This window comes from Xiphias gladius, chromosome 21, assembly GCF_016859285.1.
Source record: "Xiphias gladius isolate SHS-SW01 ecotype Sanya breed wild chromosome 21, ASM1685928v1, whole genome shotgun sequence".
Taxonomy (NCBI): Eukaryota; Metazoa; Chordata; class Actinopteri; order Istiophoriformes; family Xiphiidae; genus Xiphias; species Xiphias gladius.
The window spans coordinates 17,205,765-17,228,412 of NC_053420.1; the positions used below are offsets into that span (position 1 = coordinate 17,205,765).

At 41.6% G+C, this 22,648-nt stretch overlaps 4 protein-coding genes across 11 annotated transcripts in view; 1 reads left to right on the top strand and 3 right to left on the bottom strand.

Moving 5' to 3' along the window:
* The window catches only part of LOC120807088 (AMP deaminase 2-like), a 35,708-nt gene extending 31,407 nt beyond the window's left edge, over positions 1 to 4,301 (top strand). For all 6 annotated transcript variants that reach the window (XM_040158755.1, XM_040158754.1, XM_040158756.1 and 3 more), the window contains one exon: positions 51 to 4,301. In XM_040158755.1, the coding sequence (XP_040014689.1) occupies positions 51 to 266 (216 nt within the window). In that variant the 3' untranslated portion in view covers positions 267 to 4,301. The remainder of the gene's footprint in view (positions 1 to 50) is intronic.
* On the bottom strand, positions 4,194 to 13,575 carry eps8l3a (EPS8-like 3a). 3 transcript variants are annotated; one of them, XM_040158763.1, is made up of 20 exons: positions 13,481 to 13,563; positions 10,037 to 10,123; positions 9,860 to 9,933; positions 9,700 to 9,764; positions 9,443 to 9,601; positions 9,145 to 9,294; positions 8,995 to 9,059; positions 8,780 to 8,904; positions 8,506 to 8,678; positions 8,228 to 8,333; positions 8,009 to 8,082; positions 7,804 to 7,878; positions 7,157 to 7,302; positions 6,812 to 6,956; positions 6,662 to 6,705; positions 6,504 to 6,576; positions 6,277 to 6,381; positions 5,872 to 5,957; positions 4,797 to 4,929; positions 4,194 to 4,666 (listed from the first exon to the last, which is right to left on the bottom strand). In XM_040158763.1, the coding sequence occupies exons 2-20, from the start codon at positions 10,099 to 10,101 to the stop codon at positions 4,655 to 4,657; spliced, it is 1,875 nt and encodes a 624-aa protein (XP_040014697.1). In that variant the 5' UTR covers positions 10,102 to 10,123; positions 13,481 to 13,563; the 3' UTR covers positions 4,194 to 4,654. The 3 variants fall into 3 exon arrangements, with proteins under 3 accessions (XP_040014697.1, XP_040014696.1, XP_040014695.1); XM_040158762.1 differs by having other exon boundaries at positions 4,195 to 4,666; positions 13,477 to 13,575; XM_040158761.1 differs by lacking the exon at positions 13,481 to 13,563 and adding an exon at positions 10,734 to 10,912 and having other exon boundaries at positions 4,195 to 4,666.
* Positions 13,576 to 13,878: 303 nt separating this feature from the next.
* On the bottom strand, positions 13,879 to 18,897 carry irf6 (interferon regulatory factor 6). The gene is made up of 8 exons (XM_040115669.1): positions 18,633 to 18,897; positions 18,122 to 18,296; positions 17,070 to 17,265; positions 16,850 to 16,948; positions 16,465 to 16,731; positions 15,507 to 15,899; positions 15,219 to 15,337; positions 13,879 to 14,899 (listed from the first exon to the last, which is right to left on the bottom strand). Exons 2-8 carry the CDS (start codon positions 18,293 to 18,295, stop codon positions 14,669 to 14,671), a joined length of 1,479 nt encoding a protein of 492 aa, XP_039971603.1. The 5' UTR covers position 18,296; positions 18,633 to 18,897; the 3' UTR covers positions 13,879 to 14,668.
* A 1,236-nt stretch (positions 18,898 to 20,133) lies between these two features.
* The window catches only part of LOC120783011 (guanylyl cyclase-activating protein 1), a 4,297-nt gene continuing 1,782 nt past the window's right edge, over positions 20,134 to 22,648 (bottom strand). Inside the window, exons 2-5 of the mRNA XM_040115670.1 lie at positions 22,524 to 22,648; positions 21,598 to 21,747; positions 21,209 to 21,299; positions 20,134 to 20,928 (exon numbers count right to left, since the gene is read on the bottom strand). The exon at positions 22,524 to 22,648 is cut by the window's right edge and continues 106 nt beyond it. Of these exons, the coding sequence (XP_039971604.1) occupies positions 20,798 to 20,928; positions 21,209 to 21,299; positions 21,598 to 21,747; positions 22,524 to 22,648 (497 nt within the window). The 3' untranslated portion in view covers positions 20,134 to 20,797. The remainder of the gene's footprint in view (positions 20,929 to 21,208; positions 21,300 to 21,597; positions 21,748 to 22,523) is intronic.

Genomic DNA, 22,648 nt, shown 5'->3' on the forward strand with positions numbered 1-22,648 from the left:
ATTTTACTCGTATCTGAGCTTCCCACTCATGCAGCTTCTCCCGATCCCAGGCCAAAAGTTACTGGTTGGGCCCAAGTTATTCCAAGGAGGGTCCTGAAAGCAACGACATCCGTCGCACCAACGTCCCTGATATCCGTGTGGCCTACCGCAGCGAGACACTCTGTGAGGAGCTTCATCTCATCACTCATGCCGTGCGCACAGAAGAGCCTGACACTATTGATGAGGAGGACTCTCTGTCCATGGGCCCTCTGCCGGGTCAGAGCTGAAATCACAATCATTCGGTCTCTTCCTGTAAACCCCCAGCCCTGTGGTCCACCTAGCATGACACTGAAGACACGTGGTGTGAGAGTAATTCTGCTGTTCATTCTACATACAGTATAAACACCACCGACCGTCACTATAGAAGTAAAGCGCACACTGACAACTACACAGGTATCGAAAAGCCTAAGATACAGTGCTGCCCGAGCAGTTCAGCTTCGACATTCTTCAGCTGCTTGTGTCAGAATCGTTTTTCCGCTACAGAAAGGATTCTGAATCCATATTATTGTTACATTTTTTTAATTCATATTTGAGGTTTTCCCCACCGTTTTTTTTTTTTTTTTTACCAGTCAGTATGAGGACGGTTAGCAGGGATGACCAGTACCAGGGGTTTTTGTGTGAATCAACATAGGGAAACACTAGAAGCCAGTGTTTACCTCACCAGACACACTTCAGGACAACACTCTTTTTGTTAGTCCACGAGTTTGACTGTCCACCCTGTCCTGCCACAGCCATCAAATGATCCCTGTGATGTTTTCTGTCATTAAGTGGTATATTTTCCTCAGAGATATTACATAGTGTGTAGTATCTCTGTAGTATTTATAGAAAAACTAGCAAACAGTAGATTTAAACTTTCTTAACCGTAAACCAGTTCTGAATGTTCTCATCTTCCACTTTACAGTCATGCTGCTTAAATAACCTTAGTGAATCTATCAACTTCATAATACAAACTTAAAATTATTACAGATGCAGTTTTATTGGAAGAATTCTGTGAGATTGTTGGTGAAGGTGGGACAAGAATACACAACAAACTTTGACAAGTGGCTTAAAGCTTGAAGAGACTAATTTAGAGTCCAATAACAAGAGGGGATAGCTTCTGTCTGAATGCTGCAGTACTGAATATCGGCCACGCATGGTGCTTGGTTTGGTTTCAGATCATTTATTTGCCAAGTTGCACACACAGAGTCGTTCTTCCGTGATTTCTGTCAGCTCCTGCATAAACAGAAAACTCCATAGACCTCAAGTTAAAGAGAGAAGCAGACCTTCTATGGTTGACTGCAAACATTCCATGAAGCAAGCAGTTTGAGCTAGAGAGAAAAAAGTTCCAGTAAATGTAGAAAATCATTTTGTTTTGATATTTCTGTGAGAGATGTAAAGGGGAAGTGCGCATTGTAAGTTTTAACCTAAGCGAAAGTAATTGTGGACGAATTCAGCACCGCCTTAGGAGAAAGCCCCCACCGTTACCTCACTGTGGCCATGAACATTTGGGCCCTCTGTCGCTCTGAGGGCCCTGATGATGCTCATTCCTTCCCCAGTGAACGAACTAGAAAGTCTTGAGTTTTTTCCCTTTGCATGCAGTGCACTGTACATACGCACCAAGCGAAGAATTCACAGTGCCTTTTCATTTTTAGCTGTGGACACTGCATGCTTATGTTGCTCTTCTCTTCATACTGTTTCCATGTATAAAGGTTTGCTCTTTATCACGCAACAAGTATTGCATATTGTTTTCCTCAGTCATATACAGTAGGCATCTATGCCAGTGTAAAATCCACACTGATGGAACTGAAGCCTCCTAGCTACATGCTTGGTGTAAAGTAGCGTTTACCTTGGCCTTCATCTGAGGAGGAAATTGGATTTTTTTCTAGTTCTCGGCTTATAAGTGCTTTTTTGCATGCCTGCATGAATAATGGATGACAGGAGAGAATGAGTTGTTTACAGCAAGCTGTAATGTAAAGCAATCTAAACTAATTCAGGGCTGCCGACCAGCTTCCGAATCAGAAATCTGTTTGCCGTGAATATTACGGCGAACAGATTTAAACTCAGCATTGTTCACCATGTAGACATGAGCAAACCGTGCTAGGGCATGGATAAGACTGTTGCATGGTTCTTGTAGCATTTATTTTGAACTCGCCCCAAATCCGGTTAAAGCTGGGATCACACGCCTCAGATTTTTGTATGGTATACTCATCGTGTGGTCACACTACTCTGCCTACCCTTGGACACTGTCCAACCTCCCATTAAACTGTGAGCATTCTTCTTAAATGGAGACCCTACTGTTGCGTAATACACAATGTCAAGACTAGTAAATAATGAATCAGAAAATCAGCCTTTATTTGAATAACCAACTGTAATGTTTTGGGATATATACATGTTTGCTTCATAGATGATTAGGATGAAAGATGAGGCTTCATCTTTGTTCAACAAGAGTACAGTAGCTTATAAGTGCACTGGAGTTTTGTGCTGAACACGGTGGAATAGGTGTGATTGTTGGATTTCACTTATAAAGTGTATTTTTTTAAAGGCGATATAGAGATAAGAAATTTTATATTCACAATATATTGATGTCAAGGTTTAACACGTAGTTTTGTTGCCATTTATAATTGTAGATAAGTGAGATGTCATGAAAATAGAGTTTTTTTCAATGCGGTTTTCCTGTTGTTAGCCTTTTTAATTTGTTAAAGTAACTAACTGGACACAATATTTTAGTGTCATTTCGGCCTATTTAATGTAACAGTAACTGTTTTCCCTGATGTTTTCTTTTTTATTCATGGCAGTTCTCATTGTTTTCATACACCTGTACCCTTCGTGATAGAAAGGTACACAATTGATACCTCTTATTTTAAAGCCAAAAGTTGTCTTTACAGTAGCCAGTCAGACACCAACCTTTATTCTACAGCAGTTTAGTTGAATGCAAACGAATGACTGTTTTCAACTGTTGCTCTGTGAAAACCTCAGTCCTTTTCACTTGGGCTCAAACGAGTGAGGGACTTTGATGGACACCGACTTGCCCTGATACCATCAGCACACAGGCTGAAGGACAAAGTATATTCGAGTATATTTCTGTTTAATCACTGCAGCTTAATTTCCTTATTGGCCCTTTACTAGTTACAATGTTTAACAACCACCTTGTTGACTACTTTGTAACACTTTGTAAGGTAATTTTGGGAATAAGTTGATGACAGTGTACCCTGCTGTGATATGTTATCACTGAGAGACAATTATGATCTGGACTGACCTGAACCTTTTCCATCCATTCAGTTTCCATCCATTCGGCGTCAGAACTTGTTGTTTACTGTGTTGATGTCCAGTTCATGTCATCTTTTACAGTCACCTCAGAGCCACTCATCCGTGCAATCACAGCATAGTGCACCCTACCTCACAAATACTAATCTCTTAGAATTGTTCAGATAATTGCAGGTCTGTCTTGTCCTCAGCAACAGCAGGGCTGCAACCTATCATTATTTTCACTATTGACGAATCTACTGATCATTTTCTCAATCAACCGGTTGGTCTATAAAATGAGAAAATGGTGAAAAATGCCCAGTTTAACTTGCACTCCATAGTGCAAGTTGATGTAATCAGATGGATTGTTTCATCCAACCAACAACCCAAAACCCCAAAATATCTGGTTCACCATGATAGAAAACAAAAATGAAGCAAAAAATCTTTACGTTTGAGAAGCTTGAATCTGTGAATCATTTTGCTTGAAAAATTATTTAAAAGATCAAGCGATCATCACAATTGTTGCTGATTATTTTTCTGTCAGTCAACTAATCGCTTAATCCCAGTAAATAATGGCAAAGTAGAAACAATTCACAAGAGAAAAGAATGGTAGAAAATATTCAAAGATACTATTGATTGTTCCCTGAGCACTAACACAGTGATTATTTGGATGCCAACACAAAAACATTACAATTATTCAAATATATTATTCACAGATTGATAGTTTACTATCTTCATGAACAATTTGTGTGGTGAAGACATTCAGCTTGATTTATCTCTGTGTACTTGCTTCGCTGGGCACTAATTATGAAGTATTCTGATGCTCACAGTCTAGTTGTGCTTGTGTTCGGTTGATATTTTTTCTAGTATCTTTGTTTTTACAGTCTTTTTTGTTTTTACTTTTGCCTAGTTTTGTGTCCATTGGTCTGTAGCCATATTATTGCCTGAAATGGATTGCCAGTGTTTTACAGATTGAAATGCTTCTGCTAAGGTTCATGTTTAACGTCTTAACAATGAAATAAAGCATGTTTATTCACTGAGTCATTGTGTTTTACTGAAGATTACTTATTTACAGATTACATAATTACCACATAGACCAGGCTCCCACTTGTCGTTACAGAAATCACATCGTTATACTCAGACGTATTATAGCACATCAGCTCGGTACTACTGGCTATGTTGTCTACTGTACTTTAATTTACACCTGATTATAATTACATGTTGACATTTCTGAATGATGCCAGACTACTTTACTAATATACATTGCAAAATGACATGTCAAACACACTGTAAACCTAATCTCACTTTTTATTAGGTAATTTTAGTTGCAGGCTTAAAGTGTCTAACCACTCCTCCTCCTCCTGCTTCGTTGATGTCCTCTTGTTGGTCTCACTTAATTGGCAGCCTGCAGCGTTGAAACATTAAACAAAACAGAGAGGTGCCTGCGTTTACAACAGCATTTATCATTTGGATAATAATAAATCTCCAGACAGACAGTAGAGACAAATGACGCTGCACTTTGGTCTGTAACTTACAGCCATGGCGGACTTGACTGCTTGTAACTGGAAGAAGACCCGTCCTCCTTCCTCTGGACACACTGTCTTCAGTTCCTCTCTGGTCATCCCCAGGAGCATAGAGCCGCTCAGCCCGCCCAAACAGCGTACAGTGCTGCAAGAGATCAATTAGTAATATTGATTTTTCAATAATAGTACTATTGATATCTCATTCATTAATACTAGGGTTCATTCGAGCAGGAAAAGTGTTACCTAACTAAGCTGTAACATGTCGGTTGAGTGCAGGTTTTTATAATTGATTGCTGAAGTTCATTTGTAAAACACCCTCATAATTCTGCCCAGGTATTAAAGGGGCATTCCAACAATTTTTTTTTATTTTATTACACTACAATAAAGGTAGGGAGCTCACAAGAGACAAAAATGACGCAGCAGACGTCAAGAGACCCGGACTTTCAGTCCCTAGAATGGGTCCAGCTCCAAAAACACTGGATCCTACATTTCCCATAATCCAACTCCATAGAATCTGTCATTAGACTCTCTTTCAAACCCCACAGTCTGCAAAACTTTCTGCTCAATATTTTAAGTCTGAAGCCTGAGCCAAGATAAGATAAAATGACCCTGATGACATCATTCGGGTTATTTTAACCCGGATGACATCATCAGGGTTATTTTCATCAGGGTTTCCTCAAACTTTGGAAGGCGCACTCCAAACCCACAGAAAACATTACACAACCGTCTTTACAGGCTGTGCGGTGCTCCCCGTGACAAGTGAGCTGATCTTCATGTGTAAAATCGGTGGCATGCCCCTCAACAATGCAAAAACAATAGAAACAAGTACACTTAGACTCTGTGGGTATGTTATGCAGATTTACACGCTAAAATGAGGACTTTTAAAATTCACCACTAAGTAGTACATTTCAGACACAGAAACATATTGTTAGTGGAAATTACATTATCATACATAATTAAAGCATTGATGAGATTATTTTAACTTGTAAATTCAGTCATAAATGTACGTGCATCTTTAAAGCTGATTGAAGTCTATAACACTATACTAGATAACAATTGTTATTAAATTCAATAACTGTGTACTTACATTTTAGTAAAGCCCTTGTCTTCAAGCCAGGCTTTCACTTCTGCAGGCTTGGACTTCTTTGTTAGAAGAGGAGAACCTCCAGCTTGCTAAGAAAACAGAACATAAATGATACTTAGACATTATATTATTATTATTATTATTATTATTATTATTATTATTTTCGTACCATCAGCCTGTAATCCAATGTTACAGAGCTGTCTTTCTGTTAGCAAATGATGTTGTTTAAATAAAGCTTGTTGAGTGAGCCACATTTTACATTATGTAAAAATTCTGGTCATATTTAAATATTTTTTCTTTTTTTGCCACCAGGATCACCCAGTGACTTCTTCAGTTTTTCAGGTTTTCCACAGCACTACGTTTAAGCTGACCTGCACTGTTCTAGTATTTTTGCTTCGGGGTAAGCACCTTGTCAGGCTGTTCGTCATGAACCTCTAAGACGTTACTGGGTACGAAGCCCTCCTCACCCCTGCTGTTCCTCACTTTCCACCACTGCTTCGAAATGTCCAGCAGCTGTGGATGGACAAAGCACAGAAGAGCCATGGTGCTGAAGAATTATGGGACTCTCTAACTGGGTGCCACTTGTTACAAAAAAAGAACAGGATGAGTAGTTGGTTAATGTCACTAAAGCTCACCTCAACTATTTCTCCTTTGTTGATGGTGAGCTCTTTGTGGTTTCTTGAAATGAAGTCATACATAACACACATGCTGAAAAATTGCATCAAAAACTTAGAACGGTTAGGTTTAAAATGTTTCCATTATGCTGAATTATTCTCGGTGTGCTTGTGCATACCATTCTTTCCTCGGGTGATGTGGTCGTGTCCAGTTGGCTGAAGTCTGCACAGAAAAAGTAAATGGTCTTGTTATGTTTTTTCACTTGTCTTTTTCGATAACTTAAGCTAGAATTAAGACCCTGTGGGGAGTCATACTGATCACAAGCTACCTGTCCGTCTGCACTGGTTTCATACTGAATGTTTGACACAGGTTCACTGATTGCAGGTGCTGCTGTTACTTCAGGGGGTTGCCAGCCGTCAAAGAACTCCAGAGTGTATGTTGGGATGTCCTCGTTATCCTCCGGCCATTTGGTACTGGTGATATTGTCAAAATCATACCTAATTATCATCCTGGTACTATATCACATACACACAGCAGGCTGACACACTTAAGTGAACAAAAAAATAGAAAAAAAAGGAAAAATGCAAGCATAAAAATCAAGCGGTGGTATAATGAGAGTTTGCAAATAATAAAAGGAACAGCTTATTAGGTCCAACACTGTCCAGGGTCCCACCTGGGGATGTTCCAGGCGTCACCTAGAGACTGCCACAGCTGGTCCTCCTCTGTGGATGCCTCCTCACTCATGAGACAGATACACTGAGGCGTCAGCAATGGAGCCACGATGGTCGGCGGCAGATCCTCAGGACAGTGAGGTATCACCTGGTGAGGAAAAGGGATAATCAATCGTCTAACAAAAATAAGTGCAGTATGGCGGCTCTGTGCACCTCCAGTCCTGTACTGGGCAAGGTGCAAAGCTCCGTATTTATAAAAATGCGAGCAGAAAAGGAACAGGAAGCGCACCGAATTACAGCTCCTACAATACAGACCTCTTTGTCAACCAGTAAAGCTCACAATTTACATGAAATGAGCCAAGATTTCTTCATAAACAACTGATTTTATAACATATATATATAAAATAGAAAATCCGTTAATTTTAAAGAAAAAAATTCAGAGCAAAATAAAATGAAGTGGCTCTAATTCAACAACCTGAACCTGAAAAGCTGATTTAAAACAAAAAGCGTCCGTTTCAACCTGACATGGCTTTTAATATGAAGATTTATAATGATGGATGTGATGGCGTTTGACATGACATGTGTTGAAGTTACTCAAAATTACAACCATTAAGAATTATTCAAATTTAAGAGAGATGCACTGACTTACGAATGCTAATGTGGAGAAGAAGGAGTGAACAAATGCAGGAGCACTGGGGTTATTAATCTTGCCGTTGAGCTCCACCTGTCAAAGTTAAAACATTTTCATATCCAACACACAGCAGCAATACCGTGACACATACCATACATCACAGAGTGAACAGGAATAACGCCGGCCAAGAGGACAGTGTGTAAACGCGATGGACGACACGTACCAGAAGGTTGAAACCACATTTGATCTTATGGAGACATGCTGCAAATTCTTCTGTAGACGGCATGCCGTCCATGTCTAAAAAAAATCAAAATGTATACATGTTGAAGCCTTCACAACCGACGATATTTTGGACATTGAAAAAAAAAAAAATCTATGCTGTGTACTGGCATTTAGATACACCCTACATGTATGTCTGCACTAAATTTGTGCCTGAAATGACCTTTTCCCTTTTTTCTTTTCTTCTTTTTCTTTGCATTTTTAGCTGCTGCTGCAGCTACTTGTCCCATGAAGATTTCAATGTCACTTAGAATATGGTTCAGGATATCCTGTAAAGAAAGACAGAAGGAGGATGAGGAAAATCGTTTCCACATTCTTCTTCGCTTAAATGGCACTTAACATGTTTTCTGTTTCAAATCTGCAAAAGCCAGGACATGTCACAGGTCTTCAGTGCATCGGCTGTCACGTTTCCTGTCTCATGGGTGTATGAGGGACACTAACCACACTCCTGTCCAGCTCTGTGTACGGGCGTGGAGGATGCAAAGGTTCTTCTTCTTCTTCTTCAGCTCTGGAGGGCTTTGGCAATGGTACCTCCTCTCTGGAAAGTGAAGCCTCCTCCTCCTCCTCTTCCCCCTGAGGCACAACCAGTTCAGGTTCCTGGATGTCATCCTCTTCTATACGTACAAACAAAAAAAGAATGAAACGATTTGTACTGATTTTGACGGCATCATTAATAATCAGTGCAGCAGTCGTATGTGTCCTGTTACAGCCTCACCATAGTCAGGGGCCGTCCACTGGGGCGCTGGGTGCACTGCAGGGCTCTGCTCTTTAGGTTCAGAGGTTGTTGCAGCATTACGATAGTTTTTCACTCCTTCGTGACCAGCTGTAAGTCCTTCCCAGCTGCTCCAAAAACGTGTGAGAGGCAAAAAAAAAATCAGTAAAGCTTCTAATGTACAGTATTTGCTGAGTGAAACTACCATTGGCTCTTACCTGAAGCTTGGATCCTCTCTCCTGCGTGACAGTGCTTGTGAGAGATCCCTTTGAACATAGTCCGCCTACGGATAACGAAAAAAACATTCACTCCCTCACTCTCATTCCCTTATCAGTCACAAACAGCCATCTCCACGGGTTTGTCCTCACCCTGACATCCTCACACTGGAACAGGAAGACAGTGGTGGTCTTTTTGCTCCCGGGCTGTACTGACATAGTGAGCAGGGATTTAAACACCCCAGTGTCCAGCACAGCTTTTAGCTCCAAGATGTCACTTAGAGCCATGGACTCCAGCTCATCCTGGAAAAAACAAAAAAAACCCCACAGCAGTATGATTTTTTTATAAACAAAAGTTGTCAAATTTAAATATGGATTGTAATATTCTTTGTTGTTAATTGTTTAGAGACAATCTATGAGAGAGCACTCCCGTAGGTCTCGTGCTGTTCACCTTGGTCTCAGTGTCTTTGAGCAGCAGGTTGACACCGCGCACCTCCAGCAGCATGTTCTGACCCCACACACGACCCATCCCGTCCAGCAGCTTCAGACGCTCCACGCAGTCGGCTACGCTCCTCAACTCCTTCCCATCCAGGTCACAAGTGAACAAGTGCTATGGCACAGTTGCATTTAAAAAAAAACAACATTATAATTGGCATGATTCAGAATGGGTCACATTCATATGGATGAAGATAAGGTTACATATGATACCTCCACTCTGTACTGAAACCTGTCCATCATCTTGTTCAGAGACGCTGTGTACTCCTTCCTTTGCACTGTTGAAACATAAAGCAACATAGAGCTCCGTATTATTCCTGAAATTAAACTGAAAAATCCCTTGTTATGTTAAGTACAGCAGGTGTTAACTTACGGTAAATTGACTTTGCGCTGGGCCTCGACAGACCCGAGACCTCTGATGACACTTCATCCATTGTGGAATAACCACTGTCCCAACAAATGCATGCACATTTAAAGCTGACGAATAAATGAATGAATGAAACAAACAGTCGATTGATCGATCAGTCGCATAAAATAGTGAAATGCATACTTAGACTGAATTGATCCTGCATAGCTGCTGGTGTCGTTGCCAAAGGGACTGTGACTCCTGAACATCCTCAGTGCTCAGCTGACACACCTGCAGTATCATTTATGATATGATTTATATATACACTATGAATGTGTAATGTCAGTGGCATGAGCTGAGTCAGCAACTTGCATCTGAAATAAGTCTATAAATTATTTATTTTTTTATTAGTTGAGAAACAACTTTTACAAATTTTAAAGGTTAAATGAGACTAAAGTTATTGGCAATAAATTAATAAAAGAGTCAACTATTTATGGTCTCCTGGCATCACAGCATGTGATCCCCCTAACAACGAGACTTTTATGGTGCTGCTAGAATATTTCACGAGTTTGCATATTGTGAGGACAGGTTTGCTGACAACCCTGTATCAAATATGTATATGAACAGAGGTAGATGATCTGTGAGAATATAATAAGACGACAGATTTCAAGCACAAACGACAGGTAAAGAAATTTTTACATCCAACAAATCTTCCATGTGAATTAAAACTGTCCTAAAGATATTTTTACTCCAAGGAATATTGAGAAAATTGATGTGATGTGGATTTTGTTAAAATGGTCTTAAATGACACCCTAACGCTCGGCTACCCTTCGATACACGTTAGTTAGACAAATAGACATACAGTATTAAGTTTACTCTGGAGAAGGTCAAATGTTCTTACCTACAGTGTCTGGCAGTTGAACATAGCTGTTTCTCCCTTTTGTGTTTTTCACACTTTAGCCCAAATACAACTGATATTTAATGCCGCACCTCAGTCAACATCGTATGCCCAAGACTTCCTCATAAAGGAGAAGGACAAAGTCCACTGACAATGGCCAAATGATCTGTACGATACTGAGCCGACTCAGTTGAGTGTGTGAGATCTTTACGGGGAAATCACACCTGAGCAAAGGTTACCAGATATGGAGGAAACCACTTGACCTTGGAACGCCTTAAAGGTGTCCAGGGATATAAATAGGAACATATGAACCGTATCAGCATTTTATCATTTTTTATTGGTAAATATAGAGCCACAATGTCCTAACTCTCCTTTCTCTCTCCCTCATGTTAGGGCTAAAAAAAAAAAAATCCAAGTTCTACCACAGATAATTGCCACCAACAAGTCAGATATACTTAATAGAGAGTTAAAGGCTGATCTACAGAAAAAAGAAGAGATGAAGCAGTTTGTTTATTTGCAGTTCTCATATTAATTGTTGCCATGACCCATGTCTTTGTAAAACTGCCTTTTTGCTGTACTTCAGTAATAGAAAAGTTTTAAATATCTACTAAAGTCAGGTTCATCTGTATTCAACATCCAGTTTTAGGTGCTTTCCTGTGTCTTTCCTAATGCCCCCTTCAACATACACTCAGTGAGCGCTTTATTAGGAACACCACCCCAACATGGGCAGAGCCTCCCTTTGCTTTCAAAGCAGCCTCGGTTCTTCATGGCCTGGATTCCAGAAGATGTGGGAGACTTTCCTTTGTGATTCTGGTTCATTTTGACATGATTGCATCACATCATCTCTGCAGGTTTTTCAGCTGCACATTCATGCTGCGAATGACTGGTATTAAAGGGTCCAAAGTGAGCCAAGAAAACATCCCCACACCATTACACCACCACCAGCAGCCTGGACTGCTGACACAAGACAGGTTGGGTCCATGCATTCATGCTGTTGAGGCCAAATTCTGACCCTACCATCTGCTGCCTCAGCAGAAATCCAGATTCATCAGACCAGGCTACGTTTTTCCAGTCTTCAACTGTCCAGTTTTGTTGAACCTGTGCCCTCTGCAGCATCAGATTTCTGTTGTTGGCTGACAGGACTGGATCCTGACGTGGTCTCCTGCTGTTGTAGCCCAACCACCTCAAGGTTTGACGTGTTGTTCATTCTGAGATGTTTTTCTGCTCACCACAGTTGTAAGGAGTGGTCATCTGAGCTACTGTAGTCTTTCTGTCAGCTCCAACCAGTGTGGTCATTCTCCTCTGACCTCTCTCATCAACAAGGTGTTTCCATCCACAGAACTGCGGCTCACTGGATGTTTTTTGTTTTTCACAGCACTCTAAGTAAAAACTCTAGTGACTGTTGTGCATGAAAATCCCAGGAGATTAGCAGTTTCAGAAAGACTGAACCAACACGTCTGGCACCAACAATCATGCCACAGTCAAAGTCACTGAGTTCACATTTTTTTCCCCCCATTCCGATGTTTGACGTGAACGTTAACTGAAGCTCCTGACTTGTATCTACATGACTTTATGCATCGCACTGCTGCAACAAGATTGGTTGAGAGGGTAATTGCATGAATAAGCAGGTGTTCAGGTTTTCCTAATAAAATGCTCAGTGAGTTTGTACTGTATATTCAGGGCCAATACTGAAGAAAAGCAGTTAGAAAAGATGAACTGAAACAAGAATTCTTATCAGTGTTGTCAAGTGGTAGCACTTAACACATTTGTCGATATTTCCTCTCTCTACTTCCTAATTCCTTGTTGAAACCACAGAGTATAATTAATAAAGTGTCAGTCCACTTGGCCGACTGGCTCCACAATTTAACCACCAGTCCTTTGGGTTTTATGTCAAGTGAGGACGAGATCACACGGCAAAATATTAACCAGAGTGAATTCCTTAGTGACGTAATGAACACACAGTAAACAACGGGAGCATATTTAGCACAAACAGATCTCACAAGGGGGCCATAATAAAATGAAATGTAAAAAATTATACAAAATTGGCGATTAAAAGGGCCCACCTATTCATCCTCATCTGATTTAGATGTGATGTGAAGATGAGAACTTGTTTTAGATTCATATTGTGCATCCAAAAAGCCAACAGAAGCAGTGGCTTAATAACAACCTACACAAATCAATGCAATCCTGCTTGTTAAGCACAAGTGGGAAGTACCAAGTACATCATTGCCTGTAGTTACAGCATTTACAGTTTTCAAGCAGTTGTACTTTAATTAGTGAGTATTTCAATTTTATGCTACTTTACATCCCTACTCAACTGCATTTTGGAGGGAAATATGACCCTTTAAAGTCACTAAATATACTTGAGAGCTGTACTTGCTAGCTTTGCAGATTAAGATTTTAAAACTTTAATCTAAAATTACATATAGAATGTGGCATTTTACATTAACCTGGTCCAACGTGACCAAAGACAACATCAAATTTCTGCCTACATGTTAATGCCTACTGAACATTTTTACTTTTGATACTTTGGAAAAAGAATTGTTGATAATTCTTTTCTTTTACGTAAGTAACATTTTGAATGCAGGACTTTTACTACTTTTAACAGAGTATTGTTGTATGTTGCTACTTTAACCCTAATATCTACTCTACTTATCTGAATACGTCTTCTACCAATGTTAAGTTTAAAGAGTACTTATGGTATTCAAAGAACTGATCGGTCAATAAGTATGAAATCATAACTTACATACAATCTCATTGCAAATATGCTGCTTTCATTTTGTTTGTTCAATAAACTCTGGCCTCACATTGGAGTTTCAGGACCTGGATCTCTCCGGATGTTGACACTGGATTGAACATTGTACTGATCTCAGGCCTGATGCTGTTCAACAAAACCTCTAGAGGTCGGCCATGTTGCATCAGCACATTCAGAAGGAGCAATTCTCTATCATCCTGCAGCAACAGCGGAATCAGCTGGAGCACAAATGGTTACAAATACGGTTTCAAAATGCAGCTACGGTCAACATCTAACAGCTCTTTCAGATGGTATGAGCTAAGAAACGTTAACTGGAAAATAATGTTGCATTGTTCAAAGCAACAGTTCGTAGTGAATAAATTCATTCATAAACTCAAAGGTTATTTTGGTGTTTTTAATTTCATAAAATAGACATACAATCACAGGATAAATGCACTAACATTCAACTAGCCATAAAACATAATTCAGCACCCCAAAGTGCAGTGACATCCATGTTAAAACAGATCCATGTAGCTGAACGTTGTTTAGTTAAATGGCCGTCTGGATACAGCAAATGGCTTAAAAATCAACGATATGAACACAAAAATACCCTATAATATAAAGGGAAAAATAAAACAACTGAAGACAAAGCTGCAGGGAAGACTTCTTGTCAGCCATTTTTTTTTTAATTTTGAAAGATCTAATTCCATGTGCACATAGAATAATGGGATCTCAAACAGCTGGGAACCACTGGACTGTTTAAATCACATTTGCCTATATGTTTTTTCTAAAATACACAAATCCCCTTGATAGATGTGTTGCTTCAAAATATATAAAGGTCAAAAGATAAAAGACACTCTGCCCTGTTTCTTGAATGACAGACCCTAGCAAAGTTTGGTAACCACTGACCTATTTTGGATAACTGAGGCACAGGGCAATTTCTGTAACTCATTAACTATGTTTAATGTTACAGTAAGCAGGACTTTGGCCCATTCAGCCACCCCATCTGTCTACGGTTCCTGCACTCATAATGCAGAATAATGGAGGGTTTCTATAGACAGAAAAGCCTCGTCACAGCACAGTCATACTAAAGCAAAGATGAAAGGCAAATGAATCCTACACTATATGGTGCACACATCTAAATAAGATTACGCATAAGTACTTGTCTGCTAAATAGAGATATATGTTGACATTGTGGGATGCTTCACTGTGCCTGCAGAGCCTGGGTGATGTTCAAGGCGGACCCCGGAGGTAACGGCCAGCCATCCTGGCCCTGGTGGGTCTGTAGCAGGCAGTACAGCTGCTTAAGGTGGGTTACTATGTTGTCTTTGATGTCTGGGATTGAAATCTGCAGGCGCACGCTGCCGCTGTCAAAGGATCGGGTGTTGTCTCCAGAAAACATCTCGCTTATCATGCGGGCCACCACTGGAATGACCTGCAGGGCAGAGGAGGGACAGGGGAACCAATGAGTTGGAGCAACAGAGACTAAAAATGTAACAGATGTGAAAAAACATTCGGGTTCTTGACAGTCAAGCGAAATGTGTGTGAAAAAAAAAAAAGGTGTAATGAATTGTAGCTAGAGGAAAATGTTTAAGAACCGACTTTCTGCTTGTTTCTTTCATAGTTTTTTTCATGTAGTAAAATATTTGTATGCGGTTTAGAGATGAAACGGTATCAGTTGAAGATTTACTGGCCTGCATTCCCTCTTGGTGACCACAGATAGTCTTGTTACAAAAGACGTCAACTTTTCTCACCTGAACCATGATAAGTTTCCTCTCCCTGGGCCTTCCATCAGGCCACTCCTCTCCGAAGCACAGGTTGATTTCAAACTGAGGGGGGCTTGGTGTCTGGCCACGCTGGTGGGCTATCAAACCTGCACAGCATGCCAAGAAGTTGATTACAATTAGTTCCCACAGTAAATTGCATTTTCCAAAACCTAAAGGGCTGCAAAGGCTATGATTGAACTAAAATCCAAGTAGAACCTGAGTTCATTTGAACTAATTCTGCTAATTAAAGAACAGTAGAGTTTAATTTCTACTTACCGCCGAGAAAAGACTCCAGGCAGAAGAGTTTGACCCTCCTCTGTCGCTCAATAAGATTTGGTGCAGCTGGATTTGGAGCACAGGGACCGGACCAGTACACCTTACACTGACAGAGACGGACTGCGTAGATATCGTGGCCGCTGACCTCCAGGATAAGACCCCTGTCCATCACATCCAGTAGGCGGTTAGTGAAGACCCTCTGCTTGTCATTGGTTATGTGCTCTGTGGTCGGAAAGCGTAACTGCTCCAGGTTCACCGGCCCAAACAGCTCTTCCTGGTTGACCATGGGCCCGAGGTCTCCGTAGAACAGCCGGCAGCCCTGTGGGTTACTGACGGTCACTGTGGGACACATTTCCTTCCCTCGGTACTGAAACTGAACCTCCAGATCTGTCACTGAGTCACAGACAAGCACAGACACACGTTAAAACCATGTCCAATGTGCAACTCAAATGAAGCTTTAATTTAAAAGGGTCAGTTCACCCAGCAAACACAAACTTAAAAAAATACTCCCGCTGTAGCCGACATGCCCCAAGGTTTGGAGACATCAAGAGCAGATCAGGTTTCATTTTTAAAAATATGTCTGGTTTTATTCTACAATTTTTTTACTGTAAACAAATAAATTAACCATACTAACAACTACCAGCTTTGTAGCTTATTCCTCTGTGTAGCCTGTTGAACGCAACAGTATCTTTCAATTTAGAGAGAGGTGACAATTTTGACCTTCTCATAGGTTATATTTTGGTCACGTGAGCCAGGCAAACGCAATGGAGCACCACCATATTGGGTTGAGCTACAGCAGGTATCCCGACACATCAGCGTGTTGCACTAAATCTATCTGAATCTACCGACTGCACTCTGGGAAACAGGGAAAAAATAAGATGCTTTTGTGTGAACTGTCCCATGCTCACAGGATTTCTGCATTTTTTTTTTAACAGTACTAGAAGAAGCGCACACTTACTCGGGAGGGAACTGATCCACATTTCTGGAGAGGCAAACAATGTGTCGGGCAGAGGAGGGGGCTGCAGGATGGGATCAGGCAGAGTAGCTGGCGGCATGTCGGCCAGGGGTGTGGGGTGCATCTCCACATCCACAGGCTCCTCTTTAGGCCAGATTTTGACAGGTTCCTCTTTGGGCCAGGCCTCATTTGATGGGGGACAACTTGGAGGCTGCATGGATGAGTCTGAGCCCATAGGAGACCACATAATGAGAGGAGAGGGACTGGTGCCTAAATTAGGAAAGAGATTCAGTGGTTGTTAAATGCAGTCAAACTGTATCCATTTGCTTTGCTTATTTTTTTTTTAATTCAATGCCAGGAAATAATAGTATGAGGAGAAGTCATTCACCGTTGGATGGGTATGGAGGGAGAGACTCTGGTGTGTCCGGAACATCTTCCTCACCACCCTCTTCTTCATGTGGAGTCCAAGAACCAGCATCTGAAGAGCCTGTTGGTTGAGAAACAGTAAAGATGGTAAATCTTGTGAAAGTAAAGTAAAATGAGGGAAATTCTGTAAAGAATCACTGAGGATGAAGAAAGTCACTCATTCTCAACCAGCTCTTGTTTACCTTGGTTACTGAGGGGCTGCGGGATGTCGCAGACGTCATATATCTTCAGAGGATTCATGGGGACCTCTTTGGTGCCGTCGTATATGAGCTTGAATTCTCGGCTTTTGTTCAGGGCACACCGAAGCTGAGCTTTCCACTTTGCGGGATCAGGTTCATCGACTCCCTCCTGGAACTTCCCGGTCTCCACAGCCCATGCCTGGATGGACATTTTCACAGAGCAGAGCTATCAAAATCTCACTCCTGTTTTAACATTTGTTTATGTCTACACATGATCCATGTGTGTGTATAGTTCTTTTGTAAAGTATGCTGATACATATGCGGAGTGTCTGACCAAAGAAGTATCCAAGATAATGCACGTTGATGTTAATGGACAGTGATTAATGTTTTTCCCAGGACATGAAACGTAGTCACAGCTATATCTGCAGAAGACTTCAAGGGGAGTGCCACCCCTAAAGACTCCTTTTCTCATGACGCATGTGCACATTGTCTCCCATTCAAAAATGTTCAATACCAAATTTTTTTTCGTACATGTTGCACCAATCTTTACTTTTTTTTGTGAACATTTCACTTTCCCGTCCAGTTTGACAGGCTCTCAATAAAAGAAATTGAGACAGGATGCCCCAACACGACTGTCTTTTGTGTCTTTCTTTAATCGCAACAGCACAGATTCAGAACCAATGCTGGCACCTACCTACCTAGCCCTACAGCCCCGATACCTATAACCCCATGGCTTGAGCCAAATCTCTCCTAATGCTAGAAACCAAAGACAGACCCTAAGTAAGTGGGTTACATAACCAGATGTTGCTCCAGAGACATGCAAAGATCTCGAGTTGTTTGCCAAAGAAACATGCGCTTTTTAAAGGCATATTCATCAGGCATAAATTTTGCTTAAATGTGGGATCAAAAAATATGGACTGAAAGAATAAGAGAGTCTCGTACCCTGTCTGTGGGACTGTCTAACTGTCTGCCTCAGAGTAAACAAACACTTGCCAGACACTTCTCCATACGTTTTTGTTATCACGACATCTGCTAAGTGTAGGTAGAGTCTTAACCTTAAAGATTGTGTCTTCATCCTCGTGCTGGGGTGTGTGCCGTGTGGCGTGTTTCCATGGAATCCTGAAGCGCATGGCCTCACGGTCAATCCACACCAGACCCGGGTATCGCCCGCTGTCCACCTGGGCGACCAGCCAGGGCTTCAGGCGGACGCGTCGAGGGGTGACTGACATCCTGATTGGCGAGAAAAGCACAAACCAGTCGGTCCGCAGTGAATTCAGGTCTGACGCGGTTTCCCTGCCGCCAGGGAGCCTTGGTACGCTCAGTGACAAATACTGCTGCAGCAGGGGCCACCTAAATCCTGCAGGTCCGCATTTTCCAAACATTTTAAAGCTGCATGGCTTCACTTTAACAGAGCGGGTGGCCTCTGACTTGCTGACTTGTCCTGCATCTGCAGTTCCACGCAGATCGGACCCTGTATAATATGCCACCTTATATTTAAGTGCGAGAACAGCGGAGACTTACGCGAACAAAGCATCCAAGCACGAAACTTAACAACGACACACATACCTGTGGCGAACCAGGAAGTTGGAGAGGTCCTTCCCTCTCGGTCTGTTCAACAGCAGCTGGGATCAAAACCGCGTGTTTCCTCTGCAGATCCTGGAACTCCGACGGGTTCCCTCCAGACGGAGATCACCGATGGTCGCTGCGGCCGAGCTGGCTGACAGCAGCAGGAGACAAACCCGTCCGGGACCACGGCGAAGAGCTGGTGTTTTCCACTCGGCTCGGTCCTTCCCCTTCCCTCACCGAAACTCAGGTATGGGTGTGACGTCACGCCCGGGACACACCTTTTCTGAGCCGCTGGGTGTGTGTGTGTGTGTGTGTGTGTGTGTGTGCGTGTGTGGTGGGGGGCTCTTCCTGAAGCACGTGGACAGTTTGCACTATTTTTACCACGAGCATCTGGGCATTGCACTCAAACTGGACAGCAGGGGACTTTGTGACAAACGAATGGGCTAAAGTACAGATCAGGTGTACCTGAATTATTATCAATGATGGCAGTGATGGAATAATCGCGGACTAGTCACATAAAACTACTTACATAAAAATATAATCCCGATCTCAGCATGAATCGCTCTCGTTACGATCAGTCTGAAACTTTGATGTAACACTTTTGGCTCAGTTCACAGCTATTGGTCAAATTTTTTTTAGAGAGTTGAAATAAAATGACAGCAATTGTAGCATTAACATGGTTTTTTTTTCTTCAATAGTATCAGACACGGAGAACAGACATTGGACATGGATTACATTTCACTAACCGAACCGTCCATCAACAAATTTTGCCTTTTTGTCACTTTTCCCAACAGATGTTGAAAATGAAAAATTGACATTTTTCAGACGAACACGTTCATATTTCCTTCAGCAACTGTGTGTCATTTGCTTTTACTACCGCGAGGAGACAATAAATGCCATATGTTATGACATTATGTGTCTGACAGGACTAGACTCAGATGGCGGGCGGAGCGGGAGTTTCCACGAACAATACATTCGTTATGAAGAGGCACAAGACAGGTTGACGGTTTATGGTAATCCCGTCACTCCTGGGAGACAAAACAGGCCACTCCCTGAAACTACTCACGGCTTTGAGAGCGTGCGTCCGTCATCCAGCTGCACACCTTCCCCTTTGGGTTTCCTGGTTTCGGTACAATATGCATAATGAGCCTGTTGCCATGTGTGTGTGTGATGCTAATTATGCGTTTGTTTGTTTTGTTTTTTTTTTTGCATCCTGGGATGGGGAAGGGTGCTGGGATTGGTCTGTAGTGGCTGGGCGTGTTGCCTTGGTTTTGTGTGCATGTACAATGGACACAAAACAACTTGGTGTAGCATCACAGAGGATATGTTTGTCTTATTTGGGGAAACAGACCTACCCAGTGATGTATGCGGTGGTTCCCAACTCACGGTGCCCCATGATAAAAGTGAGCAGTCTCTAGATGAGTATAGCAAAAAGAAAGAAAGAAAAAAAAGTCTATTTCATACAATTTATTTTTCTGAAACGTCTCTGAAAAAAAAGGAAAAACTCTGCCAAACTGTCCACAGTAAGGCCGCAACCTGTGGTGAGGGGTTACATGTTACTTAATTTCAAGGACTCATAAGCCAAAAGAGTTAGGAACCACTGATGCACAATGCACCATATGAGCAACAAAGTGACCAAAAAGTCGTCGTTGAATACTTCATGTCTTCCTTGTGAATGTTGCCAGTCTCTCTGCGTCTGTCCGACCAGGCTAGTTATGTGCCACGGATGAAATTTTACGCAAAGCCAAGAGCCTGTGCACCCAAGTACACATACACACACACTAACACACCATCAACGTCCATAATACATCCGTTCATCAACACCATGGGCCATTTGCAGCACAGGCTTGGTTTTCTCATTGCAAAACAAATGAACAAAGATGAAAAAAAGAAATGTACACAAACAAAGAACACTCCTAGCGAGACATTTTGATGGCAACAATAAAGGACGAATGTGGAAATGGAATAATAACCACAGTCATAATTGGAGGAGAAAGGAAAAACCAAAAGGGTTCAGCTGATACTGTACTTTGATCCAGAGACTGGTCCACATCCTTTCGTCCTGATGATGATTTGTGGATTATCCGGAACCCACATCTTCACTCATTCAGCTGTGGCACAGTTACATAAAAATTTGCATTTCTCAGTCTGTAAAGTTGGAAATACTACATGTTGGCCTTCATCTCTCCTTGAATTTTTTGGACAATGTGTGTGAGGTCCAGACTCTCCGTGAGCATCTTCAGGAGCATTTCGTCGTTCTGAACCCCCTCCATGAACTCGTCGTAGGACAATTCACCTGGGAAATGGACAAATTTACACACTGAGCTCAAATCCTTCAATGCTGCTGACGGTAGAGATGCATATTCGGCCAATGATTTGCTTCGGTCAACATATACAGCCAGAGATCTGTTATGCTGCAACAAGGGTGATTTTCTATCAGTGAGAAAACTCTGGTTTCAAATGTGTTCAGTTTTGAAAATGACATAAAAATCATGTTTCTATGCTGTATATTGATATCACAAACTGCGGATCAGTCACGGTGATAGTGATATTTTGATAGAGTTCATGGGTCTTACCATCTCCATTGATGTCAATCTTGTCAAATACCATGTTGGTAAAGTCCTCTGCTGACATCTCGTTAGAAACTCCATTGATTGCACGAATGGACTAAGCATGACACAAAGAGAGTAGATCCTGTTAAAAGCTGGCACATGTAATGTTTGACTGTTACATTTTCCAACCAGTAGATGTCAGCTAAATGTCAGCCTCCGCACCTCCCAAAACCACAGTGCGTCCCACACTCTAAGCCTGAGGTGTGATTTCCACTGCTTCCTATCTGTCCCTTGTATCTCATTCAGACTCCAGTTGGTCCTAGTGGTTTGTGTCAGGCAAGTACCTGGGATTTTATCAGGTCCGTCACCAAGCCATTCATCAAGCACGACATGACACGAAGGCTCATGCGTACCTTAATTATCAGAAGCAGCTCCTCACGGTCGATGCAGCCACTTCCATCTACATCATACAGTTTAAAGTACCATCGGAGCTTCTGCTGCACTCCCCCTTTCAGCACCAGACTCAGAGCGGCCACATACTCCATGAAATCAATGAAACCGTCCTACAAAAGAAAAGGACTCAGTGAACACTGTCATCAGCGGATCAAGGTACTGCTGCCACACACAGTACAACGCTATCAATAACTGTTGCCCACACATTTTATGATTTCTTTAAATGTAATTTTTTGCTATGCTGATCAGTCACAGCTACTGAAATTAATACATTTATGTGTGAAACTCCACATGACAGGGGAGCGAAAATTCATACCTGAGCTTACGCCTGCTCCTAGTTCACATGCATGCATAAAGAGGTTGCACCTGTTGTGTTTAAGGGTTGTGTCAGTTAGGTAAGTGATGTCAGTGGGATAACGCCCTCTCTAATAGGCTAAGTTCCTCTCAAACAGATTTCTATTTGTAGAGATAACAAGTACAATTTTCCTCCGATGAAAACACAAGCAGACACTGATGCAAACATATATTAAAAGTTTAAAAACAAAGCTGAACACGAATCAGTTTCATTGCTCACAAAGTTCTGTTCATACGCATTTGCCTCAGCCTATTAATAGACGTGAAATAGGTAGATATGAGTGTGATTTGGATTATTCACATTAGCAGCATTTTCATCCTTTTCATTTTCATTTCCTCATCTACCTGCAAATAAATAATTTTCCTTTGAACTAAGCCTTTCGTCATTTTGTGCAAAGGATCGAGTTGTAAAACATTTTTAGCTATTCAGCATCGATAAAAACAACTAATGATGAGCAGACTTAAAGATTCAGCTGCACTGCTATAGTAACATTAGAATAACGTTGTATCGCCCTTTTACAAATGATCTTACGTCGTTCATATCAAACGTCGTAAACATAGTCTCAATGTAGGCATTTGACGTCTCTGACAGATTCCTCAGGCCAAAGAACTTCTTGAACTCGTAGAAGGTGAGAAGTCCGGACGGGCACTCAGTCA

What these genes read in the sequence shown, in the direction of transcription:
- eps8l3a (XM_040158763.1), bottom strand. Translation starts at nt 10,101, where the DNA reads ATGTTCAGGAGTCACAGTCCCTTTGGCAACGACACCAGCAGCTATGCA. An exon ending in CAGCGCAAAGTCAATTTACC is followed by an intron (nt 9,765 to 9,859) that starts GTAAGTTAACAC and finishes ATGTTTCAACAG; the next exon opens with TGCAAAGGAAGGAGTACACA. An exon ending in CATCACCCGAGGAAAGAATG is followed by an intron (nt 6,577 to 6,661) that starts GTATGCACAAGC and finishes GCAATTTTTCAG; the next exon opens with CATGTGTGTTATGTATGACT.
- irf6 (XM_040115669.1), bottom strand. Translation starts at nt 18,295, where the DNA reads ATGTCAGTCACCCCTCGACGCGTCCGCCTGAAGCCCTGGCTGGTCGCC. An exon ending in GCAGCCCCTCAGTAACCAAG is followed by an intron (nt 16,949 to 17,069) that starts GTAAACAAGAGC and finishes CTCAACCAACAG; the next exon opens with GCTCTTCAGATGCTGGTTCT. An exon ending in GTGGATCAGTTCCCTCCCGA is followed by an intron (nt 15,900 to 16,464) that starts GTAAGTGTGCGC and finishes TCTGTGACTCAG; the next exon opens with TGACAGATCTGGAGGTTCAG.